Source organism: Colletotrichum spaethianum (genome assembly GCF_022836535.1).
Source record: "Colletotrichum spaethianum MAFF 239500 DNA, contig22, whole genome shotgun sequence".
Lineage (NCBI taxonomy): Eukaryota > Fungi > Ascomycota > Sordariomycetes > Glomerellales > Glomerellaceae > Colletotrichum > Colletotrichum spaethianum.
In genome coordinates, this window is record NW_026054792.1 from 671384 (window position 1) to 697780 (window position 26397).

General features: G+C 56.2%; 6 protein-coding genes across 6 annotated transcripts; 2 read left to right on the top strand and 4 right to left on the bottom strand.

Annotated features, from left to right (window-relative positions):
• Positions 1 to 9967: 9967 nt before the first annotated feature.
• Positions 9968 to 12283, bottom strand: ColSpa_08411 (chromatin structure-remodeling complex subunit rsc7; the record flags this gene model as incomplete). Its single annotated transcript, XM_049274623.1, has 4 exons — positions 9968 to 10339; positions 10364 to 10814; positions 10863 to 11937; positions 12223 to 12283. 4 exons carry the CDS (start codon positions 12281 to 12283, stop codon positions 9968 to 9970), a joined length of 1959 nt encoding a protein of 652 aa, XP_049130580.1.
• An 846-nt stretch (positions 12284 to 13129) lies between these two features.
• On the bottom strand, positions 13130 to 14185 carry ColSpa_08412 (transcription initiation factor IIE subunit alpha; the record flags this gene model as incomplete). The annotated part of the gene is made up of 1 exon (XM_049274624.1): positions 13130 to 14185. One exon carries the CDS (start codon positions 14183 to 14185, stop codon positions 13130 to 13132), a length of 1056 nt encoding a protein of 351 aa, XP_049130581.1.
• Positions 14186 to 15459: 1274 nt separating this feature from the next.
• On the bottom strand, positions 15460 to 16026 carry ColSpa_08413 (uncharacterized protein; the record flags this gene model as incomplete). Its single annotated transcript, XM_049274625.1, has 1 exon — positions 15460 to 16026. The coding sequence occupies one exon, from the start codon at positions 16024 to 16026 to the stop codon at positions 15460 to 15462; it is 567 nt and encodes a 188-aa protein (XP_049130582.1).
• A 1-nt stretch (position 16027) lies between these two features.
• On the top strand, positions 16028 to 16285 carry ColSpa_08414 (uncharacterized protein; the record flags this gene model as incomplete). Its single annotated transcript, XM_049274626.1, has 1 exon — positions 16028 to 16285. One exon carries the CDS (start codon positions 16028 to 16030, stop codon positions 16283 to 16285), a length of 258 nt encoding a protein of 85 aa, XP_049130583.1.
• A 4477-nt stretch (positions 16286 to 20762) lies between these two features.
• Positions 20763 to 23250, bottom strand: ColSpa_08415 (arsenical pump membrane protein; the record flags this gene model as incomplete). The annotated part of the gene is made up of 3 exons (XM_049274627.1): positions 20763 to 21107; positions 21179 to 23079; positions 23163 to 23250. 3 exons carry the CDS (start codon positions 23248 to 23250, stop codon positions 20763 to 20765), a joined length of 2334 nt encoding a protein of 777 aa, XP_049130584.1.
• A 1257-nt stretch (positions 23251 to 24507) lies between these two features.
• ColSpa_08416 (uncharacterized protein) lies at positions 24508 to 26322 on the top strand (the record flags this gene model as incomplete). Its single annotated transcript, XM_049274628.1, has 5 exons — positions 24508 to 24529; positions 24688 to 24807; positions 24869 to 25015; positions 25072 to 25590; positions 25658 to 26322. The coding sequence occupies 5 exons, from the start codon at positions 24508 to 24510 to the stop codon at positions 26320 to 26322; spliced, it is 1473 nt and encodes a 490-aa protein (XP_049130585.1).
• Positions 26323 to 26397: the final 75 nt, after the last annotated feature.

The following is a 26397-nucleotide window of genomic DNA, read 5'->3' on the forward strand; positions in this document are numbered from 1 at the left end:
TTTCTTCTGCCACTTCATCCCCAACACCGAGAGCCAGACCGTCCGAATATCACTGGAGCCGCATCACCTCCCACACAGATGATGCCCGGTCAGTCAATCACCGGTCTAATGGTCTCGGTCTGCTCATTGGTTGCAAGATGATCACGACCCGCATCCCTTGTGCACCGGCCTTAATTGACCGTCTTTGCTGAGTGAAGGCCATCCTCGAGCTTTCATGAGCCTTTGCCATCGCTGCATTGTCGAAAATTGGAGAAACAAGACGCGGTGCCCGGCATGCAGGGAACTGCGATGCGCACGGTACTCTTCTCGCTAAGATCATAACCCCCGACCAACTTACCTCCTGGACTATTCGGAGGTGACAAAAGGCTGGAGCATCCGTGCCTGAGAGCGCGATGCGCACTCAACTCCATTATCGGAAGCCCTCTGATGCTGATCTAACCAACCAACTTTATCCCTTAGTCACAATGCAATCACGTGCCTCATGAACATTCCTGTTGATCTCGTACCCGGGGACGCGTGGGGCAACGGAGTCGCATCGCCACTAAGTCAAACAACCGCCATGCTTTCCGGTGAGACATACGATCAGTCTGCAGCGCTGCTTCTTTAGTTTAGAGAATATTCTCCCATAGGACAAGGCATCGAGGCATCAGAATGGAAATTAGGAATCCCACCAGGCCTGCCAGTGGTTGCCGTTGGTGACAATGCCAATTCCCCGGACATTAAACAGGCCGAATGAGTTGGAGAAATCAAAAACGGGACTTCTGATTGGATAGAATTTCTGTCCAAAGGCCAGCCGCTCGATCGTCCCAGGACCTTGTCAGCCAGGCGGTCTGCATAACCGAACCCGCGCCTCAGGGCCATCCACGAACTTCCCAGCCCTGCATGTAAAACGGCTTCACCGTTGCATCAGGGGTGGTGAAGAAACCCTTTCGGTGCTTCCATCAAGTATTCGTCAAGACATAGCATATGGCGAGACGGAGACCGACTGTTATGAAGACAGCAACCATCTATAAGGCAATCGTCGGTGAGATAGGACAGTACTGCCTTGTCCTGATCATGAAGAGTGGCTTATTCAAGAATTGTTGGTAGGTTGCCAGCAGTGAAACTCATGAAGAAACCATCTGTCCAGCTGGGTGTACGTTAGCCTACTATGGTAAAAGCTTGGAAATGCTCGCGTCGTCGCGTCCATTGCGAGTCAGGGCGAACCTGATGGACAAAAGCAAAATGTTGGAGGGCGACTTACCATGGCGACTCGGTATGACATTCCCTCACCCAAGTCGACCTATGAAATGGGTTCGATCCAAATAGACATGCAGCCGGTCGACCCGGTTGATCATGGTCACACCCCAGGTGTGCACAACATCGAGGATACAGTGCATCCTAAGCCGTTCTGGACAGAGTGGATACTCCTGGAACAGGGTGTCTCTGGCAGTGCCTCGTGTTGGATACACGCGTGGACCGCCACAACCCTAGAGAGAATCTGGCGCAGAATATCAAGACTCCATCAGCATGCAGGACGTGACACATTGAGATTCTCAGGTGCAGCCACCTAATGGGGGTATTTCGCCAGGGAGCCGGGCTGACGATCTACATAGTACGCCTTCCCTTCTGAGCCATCAACAAGGCAGTTGAGTCAACAAGCCGAGCCCAGGGTCGGAGAAAGGAACAGATGGAGAGGCACGGCTGCACCGAACGAGGACGCAACGCCAGTCCACCGGCGTGCCAACATTTGGGCTGGCTCTTTGGGCCTCACTGACACCTAAGCCATCTCACTTTCCCTTGAGCACGGCAACCTGTTTCTATGAATATCTCCGTCCTTTCAACTGCGCCATCAACCGGCTACAACGCTGCGGGACACTAAGGGGGTTTGGACCCTTAAAACGGAGACTCACGAGGACTGACAGCTGGCCTGCCTTGGATACGAAGAATGGTTCACTACAGAATTGATGACAACTCATCTCTCGTCCTGGCCATTCGTCCGCAAGACCAAAGAACCAGACCCAGTGACCCTTTGCCGTTTGGCTCAAGCGCCTAGGGTCTCCCATACACATACACGTTAAGAGACGACACCATGAAAGCCTACGAGTTTTTTAGTTTTTTTTTAGACCCACAGGCGCAGAAAACATGCCACGCTGCCATGCTCAAGTTCTCGTGCCTGTCCAAGGGTCCAACTCCACCATCCATCTTTAGCGGGTGGCAGGGCATCTTCCATCAGGGCTCCGTCAAGTGGATGCTCGACTTAGGCCAGCCCGAAAGACATTGAGCCGACTTTTGGCAATTTTGGGACTGTTTTCCAAGTCTTGTCGTGTTTTTCCTATTCTTCATGGTTCCCCTCTTTTAGCATGCCAACAGCCACCGTTAATCGGATTACCTGCAGATTCGAGCTATTAGGCGCCTTCACCGCAACTAACTTTCGAGAGGGGGGCATAGGGAGAGCTCCGATCCGATCAGATATCCCTCGTGGCCAAGGATCCTGCAGAATACCACATCTGGTCAACGGGAAGCTCTGATCCATGGGATTGTGCATTTCAAGCCATAACAAGGACGTGCCAGCCGCAATTGCCGACGGCGAGTGCCACAAATAGCAGTACAAGACCTTTCAATGCTCGATAGTGCCGGAATCTCGAGGTCATCGTCGGGATCATCCAGCGGCTCGAATTAGGCACCACTGGGCCGGGAAGACGCCGATGTCATGTTGTCCAAGCTCCGACTAGCAGAAAATGAGATGCACGTCGACGAGAGATTTGTGTCTTCAGGGTTCATAGAAAGCCATCAAGCCAGTGGAAAATTCCGTTCTGCGCGAGTTGATCACTGTTCAACTCGTCATAGTTGACCAGCGATCTTCTCATGCCTATCCCTTCTCGAACACGATCTACCAGAGGACAGACGCCGAGGAAAAGTCTGCGGTCCGCTATGAATCGACTCTCGGCCAATTGGCGGAAGGTGGCAGACCCAGGTGCTGCATCGTCATGCTACGTTCTATCCACCGATGCCTGCTATGGCCCGCGTTCTCGGCCTCCATCTACTTTCAAGAAGTTGAGATCTGCTTGCTGGAAGTGCAATCCATCGTCAGTCTCGCTGCCGCAGTCTCTAGCATCAACGCTACTGGTCCAGTCCACTCTCGTGTGCCCCCAGCCTCCCAGCAAATGCACGAACCGGCGGGCATGGTGTACCTACATGATTCGACGGTGAAGCTACCAAGGCCGTGGCATGTCTGCATACACACGCAGCCATCTCACCCACCCGACGCCGACGGTTCCGCGTCCTCGAATGCACCTATCCTTGAGGTGGCGTCTCACGAGGGCTCCCCCTTGAATGGAATCCCTTTACCTACCTCTGTACTAATGCCATACCTGCCTTACTATGCCTTACTATCTAAGCATCCCACGCCAATAACACTGGCAGGCAGTGTGGGGGGAGCATTCTTCTGCCAGTGGGCACAATCGATGTTTTGGATTCATAGCCCTACCTCCGTGAGGTCTTGCCGCCAGCCTTGTCGTCGTGGATACACAACTGACTGACCTGTGTGCCACGGCGTGCATCAGCCATGTGAACGCATCTGGCTTACTTACGATCATTGCCCAACGCCCGCGTTGGTTGAGTGGGCTACGCAATCTCAAACTTCGTATCTACTGGCAAAGGTCACAAAGAAACCGCTCAGCTTGACCGACAGTCGAATGAATTGTGACTGTCCTCCTCGCATTTCCCCGCAAACGAAACGTCAAATAATGGGACTCTTGGGCGCCAATCTCGACGCCCCTTTTATCCAACCTCTCCTCTCGCCCCCGCCGCAGAACATCGTGGTCCTGGGCGTCGAAACCACGACGAACTGCTTAGAAATGCCTTGTCTGGGCAGGCATGCAGCCGTTAACTGGTCGGACCTCTGGTACCGATTGAGGAGACGGTGTTTTTTGTTGTCCCGGTGGAGATGGTCGAGTAAAGAAAATCCCGCGCTCCTTTGAAACCGTCCAACGTTGTAGTCCAGTCGTTGCGACCTGCGACCACCCATATGCAGGTTGACGGCGACGACGATGGGCGACGGCGCATCGGCGCCTGGAGAGGGGCTACAAAGATCCAAACAGAAGTCGAGGAGGCATGTCATACGGGTCCCTTGCGGGAGACATTAGTCCCAACTCGCCCGCCTCGTTCCGCACGACTACACCCAGTCGGGACGAGCGAGGCGTTCAGCGGAACGCATCACCACCCACTACACTTCGTTGATGCTGGTGTAACCCTCTTGACGTAGTCTTGTTCGCCACAGCTCAGCCCGTGACCCCCTCTCCTCAAGCTCCTCCCCCTTCGATCCGCCGTTCGAACAAGCCCCCAAGGTTCGAACTAGCCCGTCCCCCACATAAGACAGGGCAGGGCGATGGACACGTCCTGCACGTAACTGAGGGTCAGCCAAGGCTTCTAGAGCCAGTCGGCAACGGGCTGGATGGCGCACGTTCTATGCTCTCTTCGCCTGTCCTCGGTTTACGTCGACGACCTGGCTGTGTGATCCTTAAGGCCCCAAAGCGGTGTCAGGGTGGCGAGGTTGAATGTGCTATGACCCCGCCCTCGACCAATGCCGTTTGCACTAACAAAAGAGACATGGGCTGCTGCGCGAGCCCCTTCGATGCTGTGTCATCCCGGCCACCGGAACAATGTCCCCAGGCGCCGACGCCGACGCCGCTGCTGATACTTTGGGGGTAGAGTCGGCCTCACGCCTCGACTCAGTGGCCAGAACAAAGACGCGCTTCCTAGAGTGCTTGCAGTAGTGTCCTATGATGCCGGAAGAAAGCGGCAGTAATGGACGGCGAAGGGTCGCGCGACCCTTCCTCCCGGCTCCCATCGGGGGGAAAGGGGTGCGCGATGCATGCCTTGGAGTGAATCCTTTGGTAAGCATCGTCCTCGTCCTCGGCTAAGTGCATTGAGGAATCAAACGGTATGGGTAGCTCAGGAAGCACCGGACGGCCTGCGGGCTCTTTGACCAGCGAAAGACTGTTGACTACGTGATTGCCTATTCTTGCCTCGCCGCACCGCAGGCAGTTGAGTGTTGCATCGACCGACGGGCGGCGCAATGCGCCCCTCCGTCCCGCGTGTCTATTCCGTGGCCAGCGCTCCTATTACGGCCCAGATGTCAGTAATCAGTCGTCATCAGCACCCAATCCGTTGCATCTGCCTTCCCGTCCCGTTCAAGTGCTTACCACGTTCCCTCCTTGGAGACGTACGCGCGCCACGTCCAAACAGTAGGATCAATATGTTCCTGCTGCCTATGAGCATGTACTAGACTCAGCATAGCATCGCCCAGCCCTTGCAATCCTTAGGATTATGACTCCTTCAGCGCGTCCGGACGAGCTGTTATGGACCAGAGGTTGGTCTGGCTGAGAACCATGCTTGCTTAGACAGGCGTTGCAGTCATTGCAGCCACCGTCGGCATCACGCATCATCCTTCGATATCAGAATCCGCCCGCCCTTTTGCCGAAAAGGAAGCTACGGTTCGGTCGTCCGCCACGCCTCGCGCCAAACGCAAAACGGCCATTCACGTTACGAAGCGGGTATGGCAAGGTAGCACCGTCGAATCCATCGTTGATATCACCATGTGGTCGGCTAGGCTGGCGATGGATGACACATGCACCCCGAGTCCGACCCATGCAAGCGGTGAGCAACGGATCTGCGCTGCTGCACGACCTAGACACCTGTCTCGATCACCACGTCTTTCCTTGGGCCTTCGTTCCGCTTCTCGGGCTTCTGTTCGTTGAGCACTTTGCTCCTTGTGGTTTGATGATGTCTCGGGGTTCGCAGGCAAACGCTAAAGGCAGAACATGATAGGGTTGGAGCACCAGGCCCCCTTCCTTGAGTCCCCTCGCCCTTACACTCAGCGCCGCGTCCTGCAGCGTCGGGCAGTCAGCCGTGGTGAGGGCGCGTGATCTTGCATTCACTACACGTAGACGCCCACGACTGGCTCACGCTCGCGCTCACGCTCACGCTCACGCACGCTGCGTAACAAGCGAAGGGCTGGTTATTTTGGGTGGTGTGGTGTGCTTTGTGGTGTGGTATGGCCCGGTTTTGGTTTGCGTTTGGCCGTATTGGTGCTTTGGGTCTGGGGCCGAGGGTAGCTGTGTGGCTGCTGCATCCCCGTGTCCCGATGAAATAACCATGTCCCCCCCCCCCCCCCCCATCCTTGCCGGATCGTGCCGTTGGGTTGGACCTCCGGTCATGCTTTCTCGAGGTCGGACGGCCGGTTGGGAGGGTGACTAAGCCTGTGCTCTGGTCCGACGCTCGCCTTCGTGATGTGTTGGTGTCAATGAAGCCGGGTTGTGTCGCCTTGCAGAGTAGGCGCAAGCTGCTTTCAACTTGAAGGATCGTATAAACCAGAGGGCTTTGGTATCTCGGACACCGACCCTATCGTTGGCTTGCGGCACCGCACGTATTGATGTAAGACCAAGCTTGAAGAAAAAAATCGAGTGAATGCTTGAAGATTTTTGTGTTATTGTTTCGGTCATCGTAGCGTACCTGCAATGCATGGCATCTACTGCACGATGCGTGCATGCTCGAGTTTCCGTAAACCAAGCGTGGCCCCCTTGGGACGGTGCTCGAAGGAAAAGCGTTTTCGATCATGGCATTTCACTGCTCAGGCCAGCACGCGGTCTACCACCCACTGCCGCAGCTACTGTAGGGGCCAGCATGAGAGGACGTTTGCATCGATACATGGTCCGTGACGACAACTATTCCTGGAAACCCCACGACATCTGGCCACCACCGAGGCTCCCTCTTCTACTGTGACAAGGTTGTTACAGCCAGCGAGGGAGAGAGGGGGGGGGGAGAGTGTGTGTGTGTGCCGGAGAGAGGACCCCGTGTTTCTGCCGCCTCAACACGGGCTCGTCGACCTCCAAGGAGTGATGTCACGGGGGGCTCTGCGGTTGCGATAAGCTACAAACTCTATTATTTGTCACTGCGGTAATCCTCTGGGAGGTACGTGGTGCTACACGGCTGCGTGCCTGCGTGCCTGCGCGTCTGCGCGTTCGCGGATGGTTTGAATGTGCCCCTTCTTCGGACGGATCTGGCGCTGCGCGGGTGTCGGGTGTGGTGCTTTGATGGCGTGGTATGCTTTCCCCTCTCCCCCTTCCTGGTCTTCCGCGACGGGCCGAGGCGTCACTGAGGGTTCCGGAGGCGAGATGAGCCGTGGCCAGGCGAAGTCTGAAGAGTCGTGAATGGGTGGGCTTCATAGCGCGGGACGGGGCGGGTGCGAGATGGGAGGATGGTCGTCTTATTGCCCAGTTTTGGGATCGGGGTCCAGAAACTTTGGCGCGCACGGAGCGCATGGTTGTGTAATTGGAGGAGAGAGGAGACTGCTTGTTTGTCTTTGGTGATGGAGAGGCGAGAAGGTCGGGTTGAGAGCGCACCAGATGGGTCATTTGCTCTTGATGAGATGAACTTTGGTTACGCGAGGGAGGGACGCAGTCCGGAGGAGTTGAGAGCATGTTTGGGGAGGGTTGATGGCTTCCGGTAGCGAGGGAACTAGGTGCCGCTGTGCTGGGACCGCTCACACGGGATGAGAGTGTGTCCACGAGAACATCCTGTTGCTACGCATGAAGAGGATTGAAAATGGCGGTACTCGTAGTCGATATAACAGGCTCTGGAGTGGTGCAGAGCGTGTGGCATCTCGTCTACATAGGCATCCCATCCCGTTTTAGAGCCATAATCCAACTATGTAAATTTCTGAATCAGGCACAAGCGGGACAGGGTTAAGAGTGAAGGGGCCGCGCTCTTTTTTTTTGTTGGAACTCGCCGTGTCTTATAGGTTTTTGTTCACTTTGATTCACCACAATCGTCATGTGCTGCTCGGGGGCATCGGCAATGTATTGTCGATGGCGCCATATATATACCGCAACCCTCAAGAACTAATGATAGCTCATCTATGGTTTGTGAATGTTGTGTCGTACTAGTTGTATGACTTATTTGCGGACACGACGATGACATCAACGGCTGTAGGTTTTTTTCGGTTTAAGGTGGACGATTACAAACATTTGACAGTCGATTTAACATTCACCTGGATTGACCTTCATTGCAAACGCGGGTGGTGGCAAGTGTTATTCATAGGCCCTATCAGTCAACGTCAAGAGAACAACGGCTTTCTTCTTTGCTCGGGGTAGGACTACATGATGCTGAGTGGGAGAGATGGCGGAGGAAAGTCTTGCATATCGAGACTTCTTGTACGGAGGCCGTCATCCATTCTCATGAAATATTCAAGAGAGACCAAGCTTCGTATATCCAGAAGTATGGGGAATGGGCAACGACTGGTTTATTAGCAGACAAGATCGAAAAACCTGGGGCGTCTAAAAGTTCCGGTGTTTTTGTGTCTGATATCCTCCTTCTCAAAATGCGGTTAAACACCTTGCCGAAGATGAACGAGGTGCCCGAAATCAGCCTTCTTACTATCGATGGTCAGGCTGCCATCTCGACCATCATCTAAAAGACAACTAGTCTGATGGTGGCGACGAAGCTGAGCGAAGTCTTTGCCAACGTCGTGTTGCCAACAGGAATTAACATCGGGCAATGGCTAAATGTCTATAGTCGTTGAAGGCCAGTGACGACCCAACACGAACAATGTCCTGAACTCTGAGATTTCCTTACAGCACGTGGTTCACCGCGTTGTAGACTACAAAGAAGGAGGAGAAATGTATAACCGAACAAAACCCTCGCCTTCAGCATCCGTATCTAGCTGTAGATGGAAGGCGAGGGCCGTAGTAAGAGGTTGACCTGCCGCGCTCAACTAACATTATGGTACATAGATAGGAATCTATTCGTCGGCCTCAAAGGCAAGGCCAGGAGAGCTCGCCCTTGGACACTTCCCCTGGTTCCTTGTGCTATATTCGTAGAATCAAACCGGATATCCCGAGCAAGATGAATGCCACGGGGCGAGTCACTGAGCTTATAATGTGATGCAAGACGACGTCTGTTCTGAGTATGCAACCACGCCGCGTTTGCTAGGAAGGCTAGTACATCTAGCATGGTGCCTGCCATAACAAGCCATAAATGATGATCTTTTTGAGGCTCTACTCGAGACTACATGTTCAAGCACGTCATTGCATTGTTATCTATATGCCATCTTTTTGATGTCCAAAGCGCTAGGTCCCTGGCCGCGATACCCCATGCAAAGCTGCTCGGCATTTGTGCAACCACAAGGACGTTGTTCTGATAGTGCCATGGGACATGTCATTTTGCCTACTGCACAGAGATGCCGAACTCCCTTCGCGTAGCCCAGAAACCGGCCAGTCCGTGTTGTGATAGTAGATGCGAGGCTGGAATATGTGGAAGTATCGAGTAGCATCAACTGTATCTTGAACTGCTCAGCGATGTTGTCAGTATTCAGGCGTCTGTGTTCATGAACGCGTCGCGCCTGCGCGCCGGAGAGAGCTCCGTTGGGATGAAGAAACCTCCCAATCGAATCGACGCGGTGCTGAAAGACTTTTCAACAGCCGGCAGCAACCCAGACACTGTCGCACTTCATCACGCCAAAGGACGTTGATCAGAACGTGTTATCGTCTGCTAAGTTTCATCCCCCGGACCGTAAAAATGTCTCCGCCATCCCAATTTGAGCGTCAAGGCCTCTCCCACAGGCGTGGTCTTAATGGCAAACATGAGACGAGACCATGACTGTTCATCAAGATCAACACAAATGCAGACAAACACTTATGAGCCATTCATGAATCGTCCTAGTCCTACATACAGCCCATGCCTCACACTCCCGCAGGCTCTCATCACAGCCCCCAAGCGCGCATTCTCTCTTTTGGCAGAAAACTCCAAGGCGGCACAGAATAGCAATATTAACACCAGCAGGCAATTAGTTTTGCCGCCGTCTCTTCCAGTTGACCTTTAACCGACTAACCCCCCCCCAGAACGCCGGGCCAACGAAAAAAACACAGAACCCAAATCCCCCCTCCCAAGGTAGAAACCCGTCATGCAAACTTGATGCGCCGGCCCTTTACGAACCACCTGGCATCAAAGTGTTGCCATGAAACTCGGGCCTAACCACCAGCTTGGTCTCCTTCTTGACCACACCCTGAGGGGGGGCAAACTTCATCACCTTCCCCTGGGCGTCAATGTCCGATACGATCCTACCGTGAAAAGACTCCGAATTGGCCATCCTCCCCTGGGACGACTCCGTCTTGAGCATCTTGGGTGGAGGCCCCTCGGGCTTAACACTAAAAGCTTCGTAAAACTCGGGCTTGACCTCCGCCCCGTGCCCGCACTCCTGGATCCTGCGGCCGCAGAAGTTGCAGCCGCGGCCGGTGAAGGTCGACTCGAAGCGGCCGTTGGGCGCGCCCCGCACGCCGTGCTTCCGGACCAACTCTTTCTAAGAGTGTCTGCCCTGCGGCACGACCGACTTGTCGATCCGCAGCTTGCCCCGCGCCATCTTGTCCTTCTCGTCACCGAAGCGCGACTCGAACTCCCGCTGGTCGGCCTGGTGTCTCTCGAGAGACTCGCGGCATTCGGGCGGCAGCATGGACTTGAGGTCGTCGCTGATGGCCAGGATGCCGTTGAACGGCTTCAGGAAGTCGGGAACCTCGGCCGGTCGCCGCCCGGCGGACTGAACGCCAGCGCGTGGTGTCTCGTAGACAATGTCCACGACGTTGAAGTTGCGTTGGACTGCCGATGGCACGGTCGGGAAGGCGCTGTTAGGTTCGCTGGCGGTGCCGGGGGAAATGGCCTCGACCCGCGCGCGGGTTGGTTGCGTGTTGACCGGTTGGTGCATCAAGTTTGTGTGGATATCATAGGCGCCGTGGCGTAGCGTGGCCATACGGATGGCGTTGATGCGGCTGTTAAACTCGCTGGAACCTGTTAGCCTGTGATGCTGTCCTGTGACAAGTGATCCTTACCTAGCTGCACGGGCGTGCTCCAGCTGCCAGTTGGTATCATTGACGTTGACACGCTTCTTCTTGACCTCGGTCAGACCAGCAAGAGGGTCTGACGTGGCCGGCGTCTGGTTGGTATGGTATACGGCACTGGCACCGAACCAAGCAACATACTGGTTGGAGTTGTACGGCTGGTTGGGGTCGAAGACGTCCGAGGGGTCCGCAATGGCTCCCTCGACAACACCGGCGGCGCGCATATCGGCAACGCGGTAGTCGTCGACGATGTTCCGGCCACCGACAATGATCCTCGCGCCGAACTCCACAAAGACGGAGCGCGCCGTAACGATTCCTATGGCACGGCCCTTGTACGAGTGAGGAATGATATTCCGCTCAATCATGTCCATCTTTTCGTCGTCGCTCACGATAATCTTGTAAAGCTTCGGGTGCTTGTTGAAGAAGAGGTAACTGTCGCGGAAACCGACGCAGCGCGCAGGCTCCGTTGACAACATGTACTGCCGCTCGCCACGATCCTTGACGGTAAACGTTCTGCAACGGTACTGACGGCCGCCCTGCAGGTTCCCGAGCTTGTCGACCTTGGTCTCGCCCTCCGGGTCCTCGGGCAGGACGCACTCGTCGTCGACAATGTCGACTTCTGTGCCCTCCTTGTCGATCACCTGCTTGAGCTTCGGGGGAGCCTGGCCGGGCGCTGGCCGGCGACCGCCCCGACCGCGCCATCCACCACGACCTCTCCGGCGCGGGGTATCGGCTTCGGACGCAGGTACGGTAATCATGTTGTCCCAGCCAGGCGGCTTGTTCTTCGGAGGTCGTCCAAGTCGCTTCCTACGGATCACTGGCTCGGTAGGAGGGGTTGGTTCTTTGGCTGAGGGCTCAGAGTCCTCTGCGTCGTCATTGGCGGGCTCTTCCTCGCCTTCCTCACCCTCCTCTTCGGCTCCTTCTTCCTCGCCAGACTCGTTCGCCTTCTCCTCTTCTTCCTCGTCGTCGTCGTCTTCGGGCTGCGCCTCGTGCTCGGGCTCAGATTCGACAGCTTCGGCCACGGGTTCGTCGTCATCAATGCCTTCGAAGGCCCTGGGGGTGCTTTCTAGAAACCATGTCTCGTTAGTAATGCGATGGCGCTACTACTCCACTCCCAAAAGACACAGTAAAATGATGTGCTCAATCGAGGGGTGGTGGTTGAAGGAGGGGTATTAGGGGAAGTCGGGGTGTTAGAGATGTTTGGCAGTTGCGGCCAAAAGGACCACCTCATAGTACAGGCAAACCCGACATCAAACGATTTGTCCGGTCTTGCAGACATTTATCGCAAGCAGTCATTTCCGAAGCTTCGGGGCGCGACAACAAGGGAACATGAGTAAAAGCTTGTACGTACGGAGTGCAGCAGAGGCGCGCTTGGCCGCGGCCCTACCCGACCGGGAACGGCGTCCAGACATTGTGGGTCGACAGAGTTTGGGAGGTTTGCGATCGATACCGAAGGGTGCAATTCCGCGTTGTAGGTGCAGTCCGTGAGATCGCGGGTGTGCAAGGCTGACTGTCGAATGGCGCTGGTTAAGATGGAGTCGCGACGCGAAGGACAAGGCTCAGCATGTCCATGGGTGGGAAAAAATAAATGGGGTCTCCCAGCTTCAATTTAATTGGCGGACTGGAGCGTGCGTATACGTATTAGCACTGTCCACATGCACACCGTACAATCATCCTCACAATGTCACTTCAGTCGCTCATCACCAACACACGCGTTTTCACAGACTACCGTAGGGAATAGCAATAGAAAAGCACATTGTTTTGTAATTCTTTCATCTATCTCGGTGTTTTCTTGGTGCAAAGCAGCCCAAGTAGCAATCTGGGGATATTATGCAATTAAGCCGCCCTCAGTCCCAGCCGTTCCCAAAATTCAGTACTCTTCGAGTGAGCGAGCGAGCAAGCAAATTCTGTCCGTCCGCGATCGACCTCCAAGCTCTGATCTTCCAAGAGCTACGAGAATGCGCCATTCCAGGCGACTCAAACCAATCGGGAGCAAGACGATGGGCACAGGGAAACCACCCCTAAACGCCCAAAAGAAAAAATTGGCACACCACAATCGCGGTTGCCTGTCAAGCATTGCAGCCGGCTGCATGAGGCCGCCGAGTGATTGTCGTCATCACCGGATCGTACTGCGGCAACTGAACAGACGACAGTGTCTCGGAGTCGACTCACTCCTCGTTCTTGAGGATGATCTCTTCATCCACAACGATGTGAGGGCAACGCGTGCCATAGCACTTGTAAGGGCAACCGGATACCTTCTAGTTAACCGGAAGGCCATCGATTGCCTTCTGGTCAGCGCCCCACTCCTTCTCAATCAGCCTCTCGCGAGCCTGATACAGGAACCGATAGGCCGTCTTGATGGTGCCGTCACTGACACCGGCCACCGAGGCAATCTCCTTGGAAGTCCTCACCTCCTTCATGAGATGAGACGCCATGTAGATACACGCGGCGGCCACAGACAGAGGCGAACGACCGGCCAACTCGGAGACGCTTGAGGTCTTCCGTGCAAGCGCCCGCGAGACGTTCTCAATCTTTTGCGCATTACGGAAGTTGAGGTTGGAGCAGAAGCGGGTGCAGAGATCCTCGGCGCTGGTGGAGGCACTGGCCTTGTAGCCATCCAAGTTGGATAGAGAGCCCGCACCACGAGGGTTCTCTTCCTTGATCTTCTGCAAAAAGGACTCGAGCTGCTTGAACACCCTGCCAATCTCCTTCTTCGAGACGTGGGTGACCTGGAAGATCTCACGAAAGGTACGGCCAACACCCGTCTGACGACAGGCGATGAAAATGCAACCTGCGATGACAGCCTCCTGAGGCTTGCCCTTCATGAAGTTGTGGTCGTACGTGAGCTTGAAGATGTGCTTGGCGGCGTCGGAGACGTTCTTGCCGAGGTTGATACTGTCGCAGAAGGCACCAATCTCCTTGTAGGCCTGCATGAGCGACTTGCTGGCCTTGTCGTTCTGGGACTTGTTCTGGAGACGGGCAAGCTGCTTGGAGTCTCTGCCGTCGCCAAAGGCGATGGTGGTCTCAAGCTGAGAGCCGTTGAGCAGGGGGTTGACGGCGTCACCGACACGGGAGGGGTCGTCATTGCCCTGGTCATCGTTGGCGAAAGTACGCCATTCGGAGCGGGTGTCAATGATGCGTTCACCGACGACAAGGCCGCAGGAGCCGCAGACCATGTCTCCAGAGGAGAACTCCTCGACCAGGTGGGGAGGGTACTCTTTGCAGTCGGGACACATCACAACCATGTTGAGGTCGTCCCTGAATCCCTCGGGATTGCCATTTTCGTCCGTCGCGGCACCGTTGGGGCCGAGCATCTTGGGCTTGTACGGCTTGGCAGTGTAGATGTTGTTTACTTCGTCGAAAACTTTGCGACGACGCTTGAGTTCTTTTCTTCTTCGCCGGAGTTCCTTGCGCTTGTTGACTACAGCCTTGTAGGTCGTGGAGTCTTCTTTCGCCGGGTTGTTGGTTTGTGTCCAAAGGAGATCGGTAGCAAGTTGAACAAAGAGCGGCGAATGCAGCTTGGCGGTGTTTGTAGCCTGTTACTTCGTCCGGGAAAAGAGATCGTCTCAAAGGACGATGCTGAGAACTGCTTCGGAACCGAGGTAGGCAGGCTCTCGATCCCTCGCCAGGCAGTGGGCGAAAGGATATAGATAGAGGATCCTCAGGCGGCTAATCGCTTTTTCTCTTGATGAACGGCAGGGGAAACTCGTTCAGCGGGGGAAGTGACGAAGGCGCTCGGGGGATACCCTAACTACGCAAAAGAAAAAAGGTGAGCCATGACTTCCTGACCTGCGGCAGGAGTGTCCTCTCTCACCAATAAAGCGAACCTTTTTGACGGAAGGCGCGATAGTCGAGGGGGGAGAGGAGATGAGAAAGGAAGAGGCTCTGTTTGCCAGCCGACCGATTCTACCAGTGAAGGCGTCCGAGAGTGGCGAACAAAGGACCCGAGTGCCAGGTCGCGGAGCAGTCGGCTCGAAGGGCTCGTATGCGGCAGTCGCAAGGTTGCTCAGAAAAAGTCGATCGACGGATTCTTCGAGGTTCGTTGCGGCAGGAGGCAGACGATTTCTTCGTACGGCGAGCGAGTGACGTGGAGAGAGGTGGGTTGTAGGGGGAGAACGCCCAGGCTCAGTTTCGGATTACGGATGAGGACTTTGACCTGCTGGGGGGGGGAACGTTAGGCAGACGGTGGCAGGGCAGCGGGATGACTCAGCAAGCCGGAGCCGGGGCCGGCGCTGGTGATTACAGCACATTGTATCATTGAATCTGCACCATTAATAAGTGGATCCACTCACTCCGGTCCATCCACTCCGGTCCACCGAATCTCGAATCTTCTGGGTGATTCATTGCTTGCCACCTCGAACCATTTTCACCAAATGATGTATATTTTTTTTTCATATGATTCAAACACTACGTGTAGTTGATGTGTGTATCCAGTCGTGGGTATCAATACAAAGGAAAGTGGTAAAGAAGGTACAGGAATCCATCGCGGGGCACCCCAGGCCGCCGTCTGCCAAGTCTAAGTCGCTCACTATGTCGTATCATGTTATCCCGTCACAGCACCGTCTCCACGACAGGTGTGCGGGGCACTCTAAGGCTTCTGGAATGACGGCAGCGGTCGCGAGATACCTTCCATCTCTTCCATCTCCGATACGACTGGAGGGGGGAAGACCTTCATGACGGACGGCGTCCGGCTCGGCGACGGCGACCCCGAGTGCGGGGCCAGCGGGATTTCAACCTCCACACCGGGATGGGGCTCGGCGTAGGGGTGCCGCGCAGACGAAGCGAACGAAGCCGACGAGGACGTCTCCGACCCGGACCTCATCCTCGGCACATAGACTTCCGACCCGGGCCGCGTTCTCGGCATCCAGACCTCGGGCATCTGGCGGCCACGTTGATGTTCTTGTTGCTGTTGCTGCTGCTGCAGCCGCGCCATGTTGAAATCCTCGTAGCTATTCTGCCTCGAGGGCTCGCGGCTGGCGAGCGACTTGCGGATCATGATGCTGCGCTGCAGCTCCTCCTCCTCGAGGCGCTCGACGGCGCTGAGCTTGCGGCGGCGCACAAACTCCTTGCGTGTGAGGTAGGGGTCCCGCCGGCATGCCTCGCGGAACTGGGCGTTCTTCTTGCGGTCGAAGAGGTAGAAGAGTGTTGCCGACATGATGGCCGATGCGCAGAGGACGATGACAATAATGAGGACGGTAGTGGTGCTGACGGTCGAGGACGATGGTGAGGACGGTGTCTCTGATGGACCGCCGAGGCCAGCAGATGCGTCTATTGGTGTTGGGGTAGGTGATGAAGTGTACGACTGCGATGTTTGGGATTTTGCTATTGTCGAGACCGCTGCTGCTTCTGATGCTTCTCGTCTGACTCTCGCGAGAATGACAGGTGCCATGCCTTCGAGATGGTATTTATGTTGACGTGCGTGCGGCCTTGGGGATGTTTGTTGTTTATTGACAGCGGGCAAGGATAAGTTCCTAGTCCGCCCGCGACCCTTCTCGCCCGGCCTTATCCTCGGGGTCGTAGCTGAGATGGAAAAAAAAAAGAGAGGCGTCGTGAGAAGCCTGAGAGCTGGTGCCGCGATAGTTTAGGTAGCGTGCGACGGCGCCGGCATCCGGTGGTGCCAGAGGACGGGTAAGTGGGCTGGGCTGGGGGGTGGGGTGTGTAAGACTGAGCGGGAGGTCAATGATGCTCCGGACGAATGCACCCAAGCGTGGGCTTCAGCATGTGTTTATGTTGTGGTCCTCGCTTTTCGTTGCCCGAGCTCTGGAGGGTCAATGACGGCCGTGAAATGCGTTCTGTGCTTCGAGAGCCCGTATGTGGTGGAAAGTTTCAGAGGGATAGAGGGCAAGGAGGGATAGGAGGTGCCCTTTATTACATGTTCCGGTCCCATGAGAGACAGCATCTTGAACAGCAGAGCTTCACACACAGCTTACCATGCAAGCATGGGGTGCTGCTGGCACAGACAGTCACTGCAAGGCAGATCGGGCGAGTCTTCTCTGTGTAGTGCAGAGGGCCGCATCCCTCGAACCTTGGGGGTTCCCACCCACCGAGGACATGGTCCGGGGGGAGTGTGCATATCGCAAGGAACAGGTGCGGGACATGGATGGATGCATGGATGGATGAGCAGGAAACAGAAACAAAAGAAGGGTATAATCGCGACGAGTAGGCGTGGGTCCCGTAGGCCGCGGCGCACACATTGTTCGTTCGTTCGTTCATGGGCGTCGTAGCACACGGCCTTTCGAGGCGGCTATTATTGGCTCTGCATCCCATGTCCTCCCGGAGCGCAGGGAAACGCATCCCGTCCGACCAACCGTGGGGAACCGCTGTGCGTCTGGAGGAGGGATTGTCTTTGGTCTCTCTCTCTCTCTGGCGAGACAATACAGGCTAAAGATGTCCCCTGGAGGCATGTCTGCTGCCTGGTGCCTCTGTCGATTGCATTGTCTCTTCCGACCCTCGAGACTCGGGACTTGCTGTGGCACTTGCTCTGCTTTTCTGATGCCATGTCTGTGTCCAATGGACCCGCGTTAGAGATTGTGGCGGTCGTCTTGGAGAAGAGGGCTGCGCGGTTGTGGTGCAAGTGGACCGCTACAAAAAGGAAGAAACGTGCCAATGTGTAACGCCCCCAACTTAGAAACCCATTAGACTCATCCGCGTCCATGTGTCGCTTCAACTCGGGTTAGTCTAGCGCTCGATCAGCCGACCACCGACACCGTACCGCTTCGGCCTTGCAGCCGAGTCTGGCTTAACGATGAACCTACGTTGAGCTGAGGAGCCCCCCGTCTGGCCCTTGTTCAACACCAACAGCACCAACAAGCCCCCCATGGTTCGTTCTCCCATGAGGCTGAGCTGAGACCCCCCCAGCAGATGCGGTGCGGCCCCCGATGGCTGTTAGCGAGGCGCGCAGATGAGGGGTTGCATCGAACGGGCAATGACGAACCACTCTCTCCGTTGGATCACGGTCAAGGACAAAGAAAGCAACCTCGACATCTCGCTCTGCCAAGCCAGCTGTCGTACGCCGTCCGAATCTGGACCCGTTTCCATCACATCACGTTGCTTTGTTTTCCGTCAATATCTTCTTCCCCCTTTTCCCCAACGTTCCACAAACGTTTCCTGCCCCTTTGCACAAAGAAAACAGGCGTGGTACCTCATGCGTATATGGTGCTTCACCGACCTGTTGGCACCCTAGTAACGGGCTGCAAAAACCAAGAAATAGCGGGCCACGGGGCAAAACGGGTTTTCAGCTCGATTCGCCATCGTCTCATGCTCTGTCGTTTGGGGGTTTTTTTTGCTGCGAGCCCAGCCTGCGTCGGCCGAAGGGGGAGCAGGTGTCACGTAAAGTTTTGTTCAGCAGCAAAACCCTCGAGCAGAACCTAATCCCATCTTTTGCCCTACGCGCATTGATCACTCCCACGCACCTCTTTGTTCTCAATGCGCCGTTTCAACGCCCTGCAGGGCCTTTTTCGTCCGGATGACTTCCAGGTCTGGGTCTGACGGCGGCCAAACGAAACCAAAAGGGGTGGGAGGGGGAAACAATGCTGCAGTGATGCCTCCTCAAAGTCATTGCCAATAGTGATTGAAACGTGGCAGCAACGACTCTGCACTGCGCAGGATTCGTTCGAGGTGCGCCGCGCACGCAACGGGGAAGTTGGCCCGCCGTGGCAATGGCACCGCCCGGACATTCTGGAAGCAGTGGAACTCAGGATGACACATCGTGGATTGCGATTCTGTTGGCTCGCTGGACTCTTCTCGGCCGCTTTGCCCTGCGCGTCAGTGTCTCAGCTGGCCCTCGGACCCCGACGCGAGGAGACGGGACGGCGGTGGTGTCCCGCCTGGACTGAATGAGAAGTGATTGATGGGCTTGCGAGTGAACTATGCTCGGCCTGATTTGATCGTCGTTAGTGTAGCCAGCCCAGCTGTTGCTGACATGCGCATCAATTCCAAACATGTCCAAGTTGTGATGGCGGCGTCTTCATCCCGACAGTGCTACCTCGACGGCGGATGGCTATGATTGAGACGCATGCCGGCATCCTTTCTTTTTTCCTTCTTCTGTTTGGTAGCTGTCCCTGGATAGCGCTCCGACCCGCATCGGTTCGCGCTGTGCCGCACCTCTTGAACCCTCGAGTTGACTTTGAAGGATTTAATGCGCCGAGCCGGGAGGATGGGGGAAACGAGCCGACGACGCCATCCAGTCCTCTCCCGTTTAGTCGTCAGGGACGGCACCAAACAAATGACCATCTCGGCCGGCGAGACTCGGCGAAGAGCATTGCGCTGCATGAAGGAATGGAGAGAGAGTCAGTCAAACACCCCGACATCCAGCACACGGCCTCTTAGCGATGACCTGAGCCCTGGTGAAACAGTGCTCACTGAGCATCAGGATTGCATTTCTCAGTGCGTCGCATGGTGCAACCTGACCCTGCAGAGGGATGGGCAGGGGGGAGGGGGTTCCCGAAGCAGGGTCGAAGTCATCTGGTCTTTGCCCTCCCTTTTCCCTCTAATCTATCTTTTGCCTTTGAGTCCGCATCGCATGTTCCCAAATCAGTCCCATTGGGGTTCCCTTGATGGACCCTTGCGCTTGATTTGGAAGGCCAGAAGTGGGACGATCCTAGCCGTTCGCCCACTGGAGAGAGAGAGAGAGACACCAAGGCATACCTACTCATACGCATGCAGTCAGCGCAATATTGTGCTGACACCCGTTGATCTTCCGTCTTTTGTCTAACCGATGAACCCCCCTCTCTTCATCCTCCCGCGCGGTCAGGCCCGCAGGCTCAGCTTACATGAAGCAACGCTCAGCGACTTGTGGACCAAGTTGGGGGCAGGCCATGAATGGAGGCTTACACTCTCTCCACGATGATCGCGACTGAGACCCCTTGCAGCGGTCCAGGAATGGATCAACCATCGCGGTACTCTATACAATGCCATCGACACGCCATCCCGCTGTACGGCGGCGGCGGCGCAGTATCGCGGCTGTGTCGTTTCTCTGCCTTTGTCAAGAGGCAGCCCCCAGCAGGCCGTACAAGCGCTGGCCCGCGTCTCGATGGAAAAAGGCCCCCCGGCCAAGCGCTTCCAAGCCCAAACCAGAAGATGCGAATTGTCCCCCAATCCTCGCTGAAGAGTCCCATTTTAAGGACCTTCCCTTCCCGGTCCTGGGCCGCATACTTTTTGCGCGCCGTGCCGCTGGGGCACAGCGGGGCATCTCCTTTACATAGTAGTGGCTGACAGATGCAGTCTTCAAGTCATCGGGGTGCATACAGCAACTGGGGAGAGGGGAGATGCTTCCGGCTGCATGTGTTTCCCAGAGATCTACGTGCGCAGTTCGAGCTCAGCCACCAGCCGCGGCGGCTGCGCGCCATCTTGACATTCCCGCTCGCATAATGCCTTACACACGGCTCTCCCGCCCGCTCTTCTTGCCGCAGCTTGACATGGGACGGTATGCACGTATGCTGTTCTTTGGGGAAACCCATCGATTCGCCTTCCCTTTCCGTGCGATTCAAAAGTGAGTATATGTGGCTGTGAGGCCGAGATTGTGTTGATGAGGTTCGTAATAAGGTTAACCTGGATAGAACTGTGCATGGGGGCTGTTGGTTTGTCGATGTTCAATGCTTTTCGGCCCCCGAATACTCCACTGAGCACAGCCGGGCTCACTAATCGGTGAGGAGGCGGGGGGCCTTCAGAGCATGGGGGGATTGTTGTCTTGCAGAGCTCAATAATCGTCAACCGGGGTCGACGTCAACAAGAGACACTTCGGAGTCTGTTTGACCCCGAACACACAAATACACACACTCTACAGAAATAAAACAGACAAAGTATAGACTGGTGTATTGACACTGTATCCGCGATTACATACATACCAACCTGCCACTCACAGGTCTGGCAATGCGCAGACACCCGTCCTCATTACAAGTGGTACGGCGTGTCCTTTCTAATGATGTATATCTCCCCTACCAGAACAGTGCAGCCGACAATCATGGCGATTGTGATGATGGGCACGTTCTCCCGCGCGAACTCCATCCTCCGAATGTGAATGTGCTTCCGGCCGAGGATGTCGCGCCACAGCAGACCGGCCAGCGACGCGCTGAAGGCGGTGCTAAACGCGCCGTAGTTGACGCCGAGCGCCATGCTGTACACGGTGCCCCAGAACATGCGGTCGCTGATGTCCACGCCGTTTTCCCGGCGAATCTGCATCCAGGCCTGTACCACGCGGGACAGCAGGATCGTGGTGCCGATGTTGGTGCCCGCGAACTAGATGCGTGGTGAATGTCAGCTTTCCGTCGTTTCTTCTCGCCACGCCAGGTCGGGCAAGGTTTGCTTACATTGCAGAGTATCACGGACAGAAAACCCATGCCGCCAATGGCACCGATCGTGCCCGTCTTCTCGACCCAGTGATCCCACCCGTACGCAAACACCGGAACCCAGCCCTTGGTGACCAGCGCCTGAACCAGGACGAACATGGCGAACGCGAACGGCACCAGCGCGAATGGGAGATGCGATATCACCGCCATGACGGTAGGGAACGTTTCCTGCAACCACCGGTACCCGTCTCGGCAACGCGATACAAGCGTCCATCTCGGCTGCGCATGGACTCCGGGCGACTCCTGGCTGAGCGTGCGACTCTCACCGGCGTCCTCTCTGCGCTTCTCGTCATCCACAAGCCCCATGGACGGTGATACCGGTGGCCCCTGCGGCGACACGTCCGAGACTGCGGGTGGTGGTATCTCGTGGCTTGGTTTGTGCTCGCTGGTGGAAACCCCCTCGGCGTCCGGCTGTTGTGCGCCCGACACAGCCGTAGTCGCCGACGACATGAGCTGCGGGCTAGACCCGGTAGTGGCGGTGCCGCTATCCTCGGAGGCATGAACCGCTGGGGTGAGTGTGACAACGGGCGGGCCGCTGGAATCCGACGTCTCCACGCCAATGTCGCGGTTCACTGGCGATACATCGTCGTCTTCAACCTGCATCTTTTCCTTATCGTTCTCGTCTTCTGCCGTCTCGACGTGAATATGCGGCCAGTTCGGTGACGAGCAGGCGGGTGTCATTATCGCCATCTCCGTCTCCGAAGCCCTACTCCGCTCTTCACCGTGCTCAACGTCGACATGCTCGGATCTGTCCCCTTCGTTGTGAACCCCTTTAGCAATCGCCCGCGTCTCCTCCCGACGTAACCACCCGAACCAGAGATCCCAGCAGAGCATGACAAAGGCCGCCGGCAACGTCACCCAAAACACCTGAAAGTGCTCGTCGTTCTTGGTCTTGACGCTGGCGGCGTTGATGGCCAGCACGGTGACGAGCGTCACCGACATGATGACGGCGCCAAACGCGGCGCCCCCTTTGTCGAGCCAGGGGTTCATGATCTCCTCGATGAGCTGCTCCGTGTTCTCGTCCTCGACGTTCTCGTCCCTTGCGTTACCCCTGGCACTCGGGATGTTGGGGTTGACGGGTTTCGAATTGGTCTTCCTGGGCGCCTCTCGCATCTTGATCGAGTATGGGATGAGGCCTTCGTTGTTGAACACCACGTAGAGCAGGAAAGGGAAAAGGACGATGGCCGTGACGACGACGGGGACGACCATGTTCGCAGTGTACACAATGAACTTGATGCCGAACGCGCCGGCCAGAACGAGGTTGGTGGGGTTGGAGGAGACGAGGATGGCGGACGAGATGTTGGCGATGGCGAACTGGGTGAAGATCCAGGCTTTGGGGTGCTTGATGTTGGTCGAGACCCGGGTCATGTAGGCCAAGAAGGCCGTGCCTGACAGAATGATTGGGTCGTTTCCGATGAAGCTCCCGAGGCAGAAGAAGAAGGCGTACAGGTAGAAGAACAGCCTGTGGCCAACCTCTCCTCCCCACTGGAGCACCTTCAGGGCCAGGTAGCGAATGAGTCCCGAGGCGTCGATTGAGATGGCGATGTATGCCAGCGTAATGAAGAAGACCATGATGTCGATGGGGAAGATGCCGTTGTCTCCAAGGGTGCCGTCATGAACTTCCTTCCTGCCGATGGCCAGGATGGCGAGGAGAAACAGGTCGGCGATCAGAGGGGCCGTGACCGAGTTCACGGGGAACAAGAGCGGCACAAAGCGCCTGCGTCCGGCGGCTTGCCCATTTTGAGGCTCATAATGGTAGTCCTTCTCCCTCGGGGGTATCACTCTCAGTGCACTCAGGCCGTCCAAGGTTTTGTGAACAACTCGCACAGGGACATGGATTGGGACCTTGAAGGGGAAGAGGACTGCAATGTCTGCGGGTTCACGGAGATGGTAAGGGAATAATTCCGAGCCGGGCTTTGCAGCTGAGCATAGAGTTGCGACTTACTTGCGAGAAAGAAAACAATCAGTGTAACAATTGATCGCCATTCCTTGATTTGGCTGGTCTCCGTGCTGATTCCCGTGCTGGTTTCCATCGTAGGCGGTTGAATTCACAGTGACCCATTCAACCGCCGTGCGAAACCGCGTCGGCGCGGTGACGGTTCGAGATGGCGACGCGAGGGTTGGTGTTGTGATGTTTCCTCCGCAAAGGCCCGCATGGAGATCATGGAATGCATATGGAAGAGGGAAGAACGAGTGCGGGGCAACTCCCCTCTTTGCAACGTTCGTTTCCAGATCAGCCTCTAGTCTATTTTAAAAAATCCAATGCTGTCGATATACCGCGCCAACCTGCAGCAACTTCATCAGAGACTTTGGCTGGGGGGCTCTGATTGGCGCACAAAGTCCCGCTTTCGGTCTAGCGTTGCATCGGTTCGGTCTCATGGCTAATGGCTATGGCTAGGGAATAGGTATCTTAGAGAATCCCCCCTCCGATGGCTGGGGAAATAGCTCATGTCGCAGGAATACAATGACGATGATTAGCTCGTGGCTTTGCCTTCCCTACCACTGGGGCGGCCGCTTATGCATGTCAGCACACCCTCTCCGATGCCGAACAACGCTTACATCGACTAAGCTCTCTTGACTCTCCCCTCCCCGTTTCTAACCGTTGTGATGGATGCTGGGGCTGCTTGCGGCAGGTAAATGCCCCGTGGATGTCTGGATGCGTAGGGAGCGACAATGATGGTTACTTACCTTATGACCTACCGGCGTCACTTACATCTACCTAGACTTCTGCTGCGCCTCAACCGAAATGCGAACTGCCCAAGGCATGTACAACACGTTCGCCCAGGCAACGAGCTCCCTCCTTCGTCTGAGCCGCATCACGCGACCAATTTCCCTGGCTGGTTTTGTTCCTGGAGAGCCGCGAGGGACGACGGGTGGAATCTCCGCCTTTTCCCATACTTTTCAAGGGGTGTGCCGTGAGGTAATTTGTTCTCACGACACTTTTGGAATCTTGCCTAGATACCCGGCTTTTCTTTGATTGACTTTCCTTGTCCGCCATTCCGCAGGCTGAATACCTTATCCTATTATCCCTTGCGGAGACTCTCCCTCAACCTTCTACGTCTACCGGAACACAGTGATTCATCCGACCAGTGGGAAAAAAAGGTGGGCGCAGTCCAGTGCCCCCCGGAGAGAGCCCGACGGCCGGCCCGGGCTGATGGCACCGTTTCCTCTGACCCCGCTCTTGCACGCCATTGCCAGCCGAGAAGCCTCCGCCGACCCGCCTTCGTCGTGCGCAGGCTCTAACGGGCCCTGTATCGAGGTCATCTGTTCGTGGCCTTTGTCAGGCCAATATGGTTTCGGGCAGAGGGTTCTGTAAGTCGATGCTGCGCGAGTCTGGAGAAGCTTCTCCACACACATATGCGAGCGTTATGGAGCTCGTCTCCAGCGTAGCCCCGGCCCGGCAATCAAGCTTTCTTAGTGCTGCAAACTAACATCGGCATGTGCTTGACCCAGCTACTACCTCCTCGTAGCGACTTGCGTCCTCGCCAGGAAGGCCGAATGGATCAGAAACGTCGGTCTCGCCGCTGCTCTTATCCTGCCGGCCGTCGCGGCTGTGCATGGCATAGTCCTGGCGGCGTTGCACGTCGAGGGTCGGTTCAGCCATTTGCCATACCCTCTGCTGGAGCCCCCAACTGACAGTCGTGCTTGTAGGTGCCATTGACCTCGACATATATGGGGCGCTGCAGTACTGTTCAATAGGCATCCTAGCGGGCCCCGTGACGGTTAAGCTATCCTCCACCTATTCTAACGAACGAGGACGCAACATCATCTTCTTGTGGACTGGGCTGATCCTGGCTGGTAAGTAATGGCATGTCTGGCACTAAAGAGCAGGGTGTGCTGATTACCCTTTCAAGGCCTCTTGAGCTTGGCGGTCGAGTTCTACCGCGCCAGCTCAGCGCCGTGCTTCTTCGACGATGCCGGCAACCCGATCTCGCAGAACCCGGTTGGCTTCCCCTACGGCAACGCCCTGTGCGGACTCATGTGCTCGGAACAGAATGGCCCGTCGTCTCGCCTGCGGACCAAGGCGGCCAGCGACATCTTCGTCGTACCAATACCCACCAAGCTCCCGCTCGGGAACTCCATGTTCCTTGCGGCCGCCGAGTGTGTGCCCGCGATCCTCTCCCTGGTGTCTATGTGGGTCAAGATCAAGAACAACCCGGACGACGAGAAGGGGCGTGACAACGATCCCATCCCCGGAGCCAACGGGGCGACATTCGGCAACATGAAGAGCGTCAATGCCAGCATCAGGGGCTTCCTCAACGCGGTCGAGATACCCGTCTTTGCTGGGGCGGTCGTGGCTATCCTCATTATCGGGGAGATCAACTTCTTCAGTCCTCAGATGGACTACCATACTGAGCCCATGGGTAGCATTGGTATGGTCCTGTTCCTCCCGTACACTTGGTATTTTGCAGTGGAGCTGACATGCGAGTTTCTGAACAGGCCAATGGGGCACCATCCTCGCCACCGGAATGGCTGCGCTGGGCTCGTTGTACATCTATCTAGCCGGGGAGGTTATGTCGGATAGAGGCGAAACACCTCTGGTAGAACCGAACCAACCAAACCACCTGACCCGGAAAGGATCCAATGAGCCGGAAGTCCGACATGCCTCACTCACCAGGCCCATCTCTGGTGGCACCGAACCCGACCAGGACCAGGGCTACAGACGCACAGTCTCTAACGCCCTGATCAAGGTCAATAGTTTTTTCGGGAACAAGGTGCAGCCGCAGCTGCGACCGGACGACTTTGGTATCGGCGTATGGCCTCAGATACCGGGGGAGATGGGACGCAACAGACTGGTCACCTTGACTAGCGACCAGTTCAGTACGCGCAATTTCCGTCTGTCGATGAGCCGAGACTCGAATGAATTCCATTCTGGGAGCGAAGGTGACTCAACCACATCGACTGGGTCGCCTGCGTCAAGAGAGCGGTCCGTTACAAGGTCGTCTTCGCGACAACCGCCAAAGGGCAGACGGTATACCGAGCCGTCGGGGTCGCGTTCTTTTGGGCGGCAGGATAGCACGCCCTCCTCGCCCACGGAACCCGCCAGAATTCATAGAAAAACGCGCAGTGCGACGCTGGAGGTGCCAACGTTACGCCGCTCCTGAGACATGCCCTGGAATGGCCTTGTTACGAAGTGCACCGTCATTCTCCTGTGTCTGTAAGCCCAGTAAACAACGACT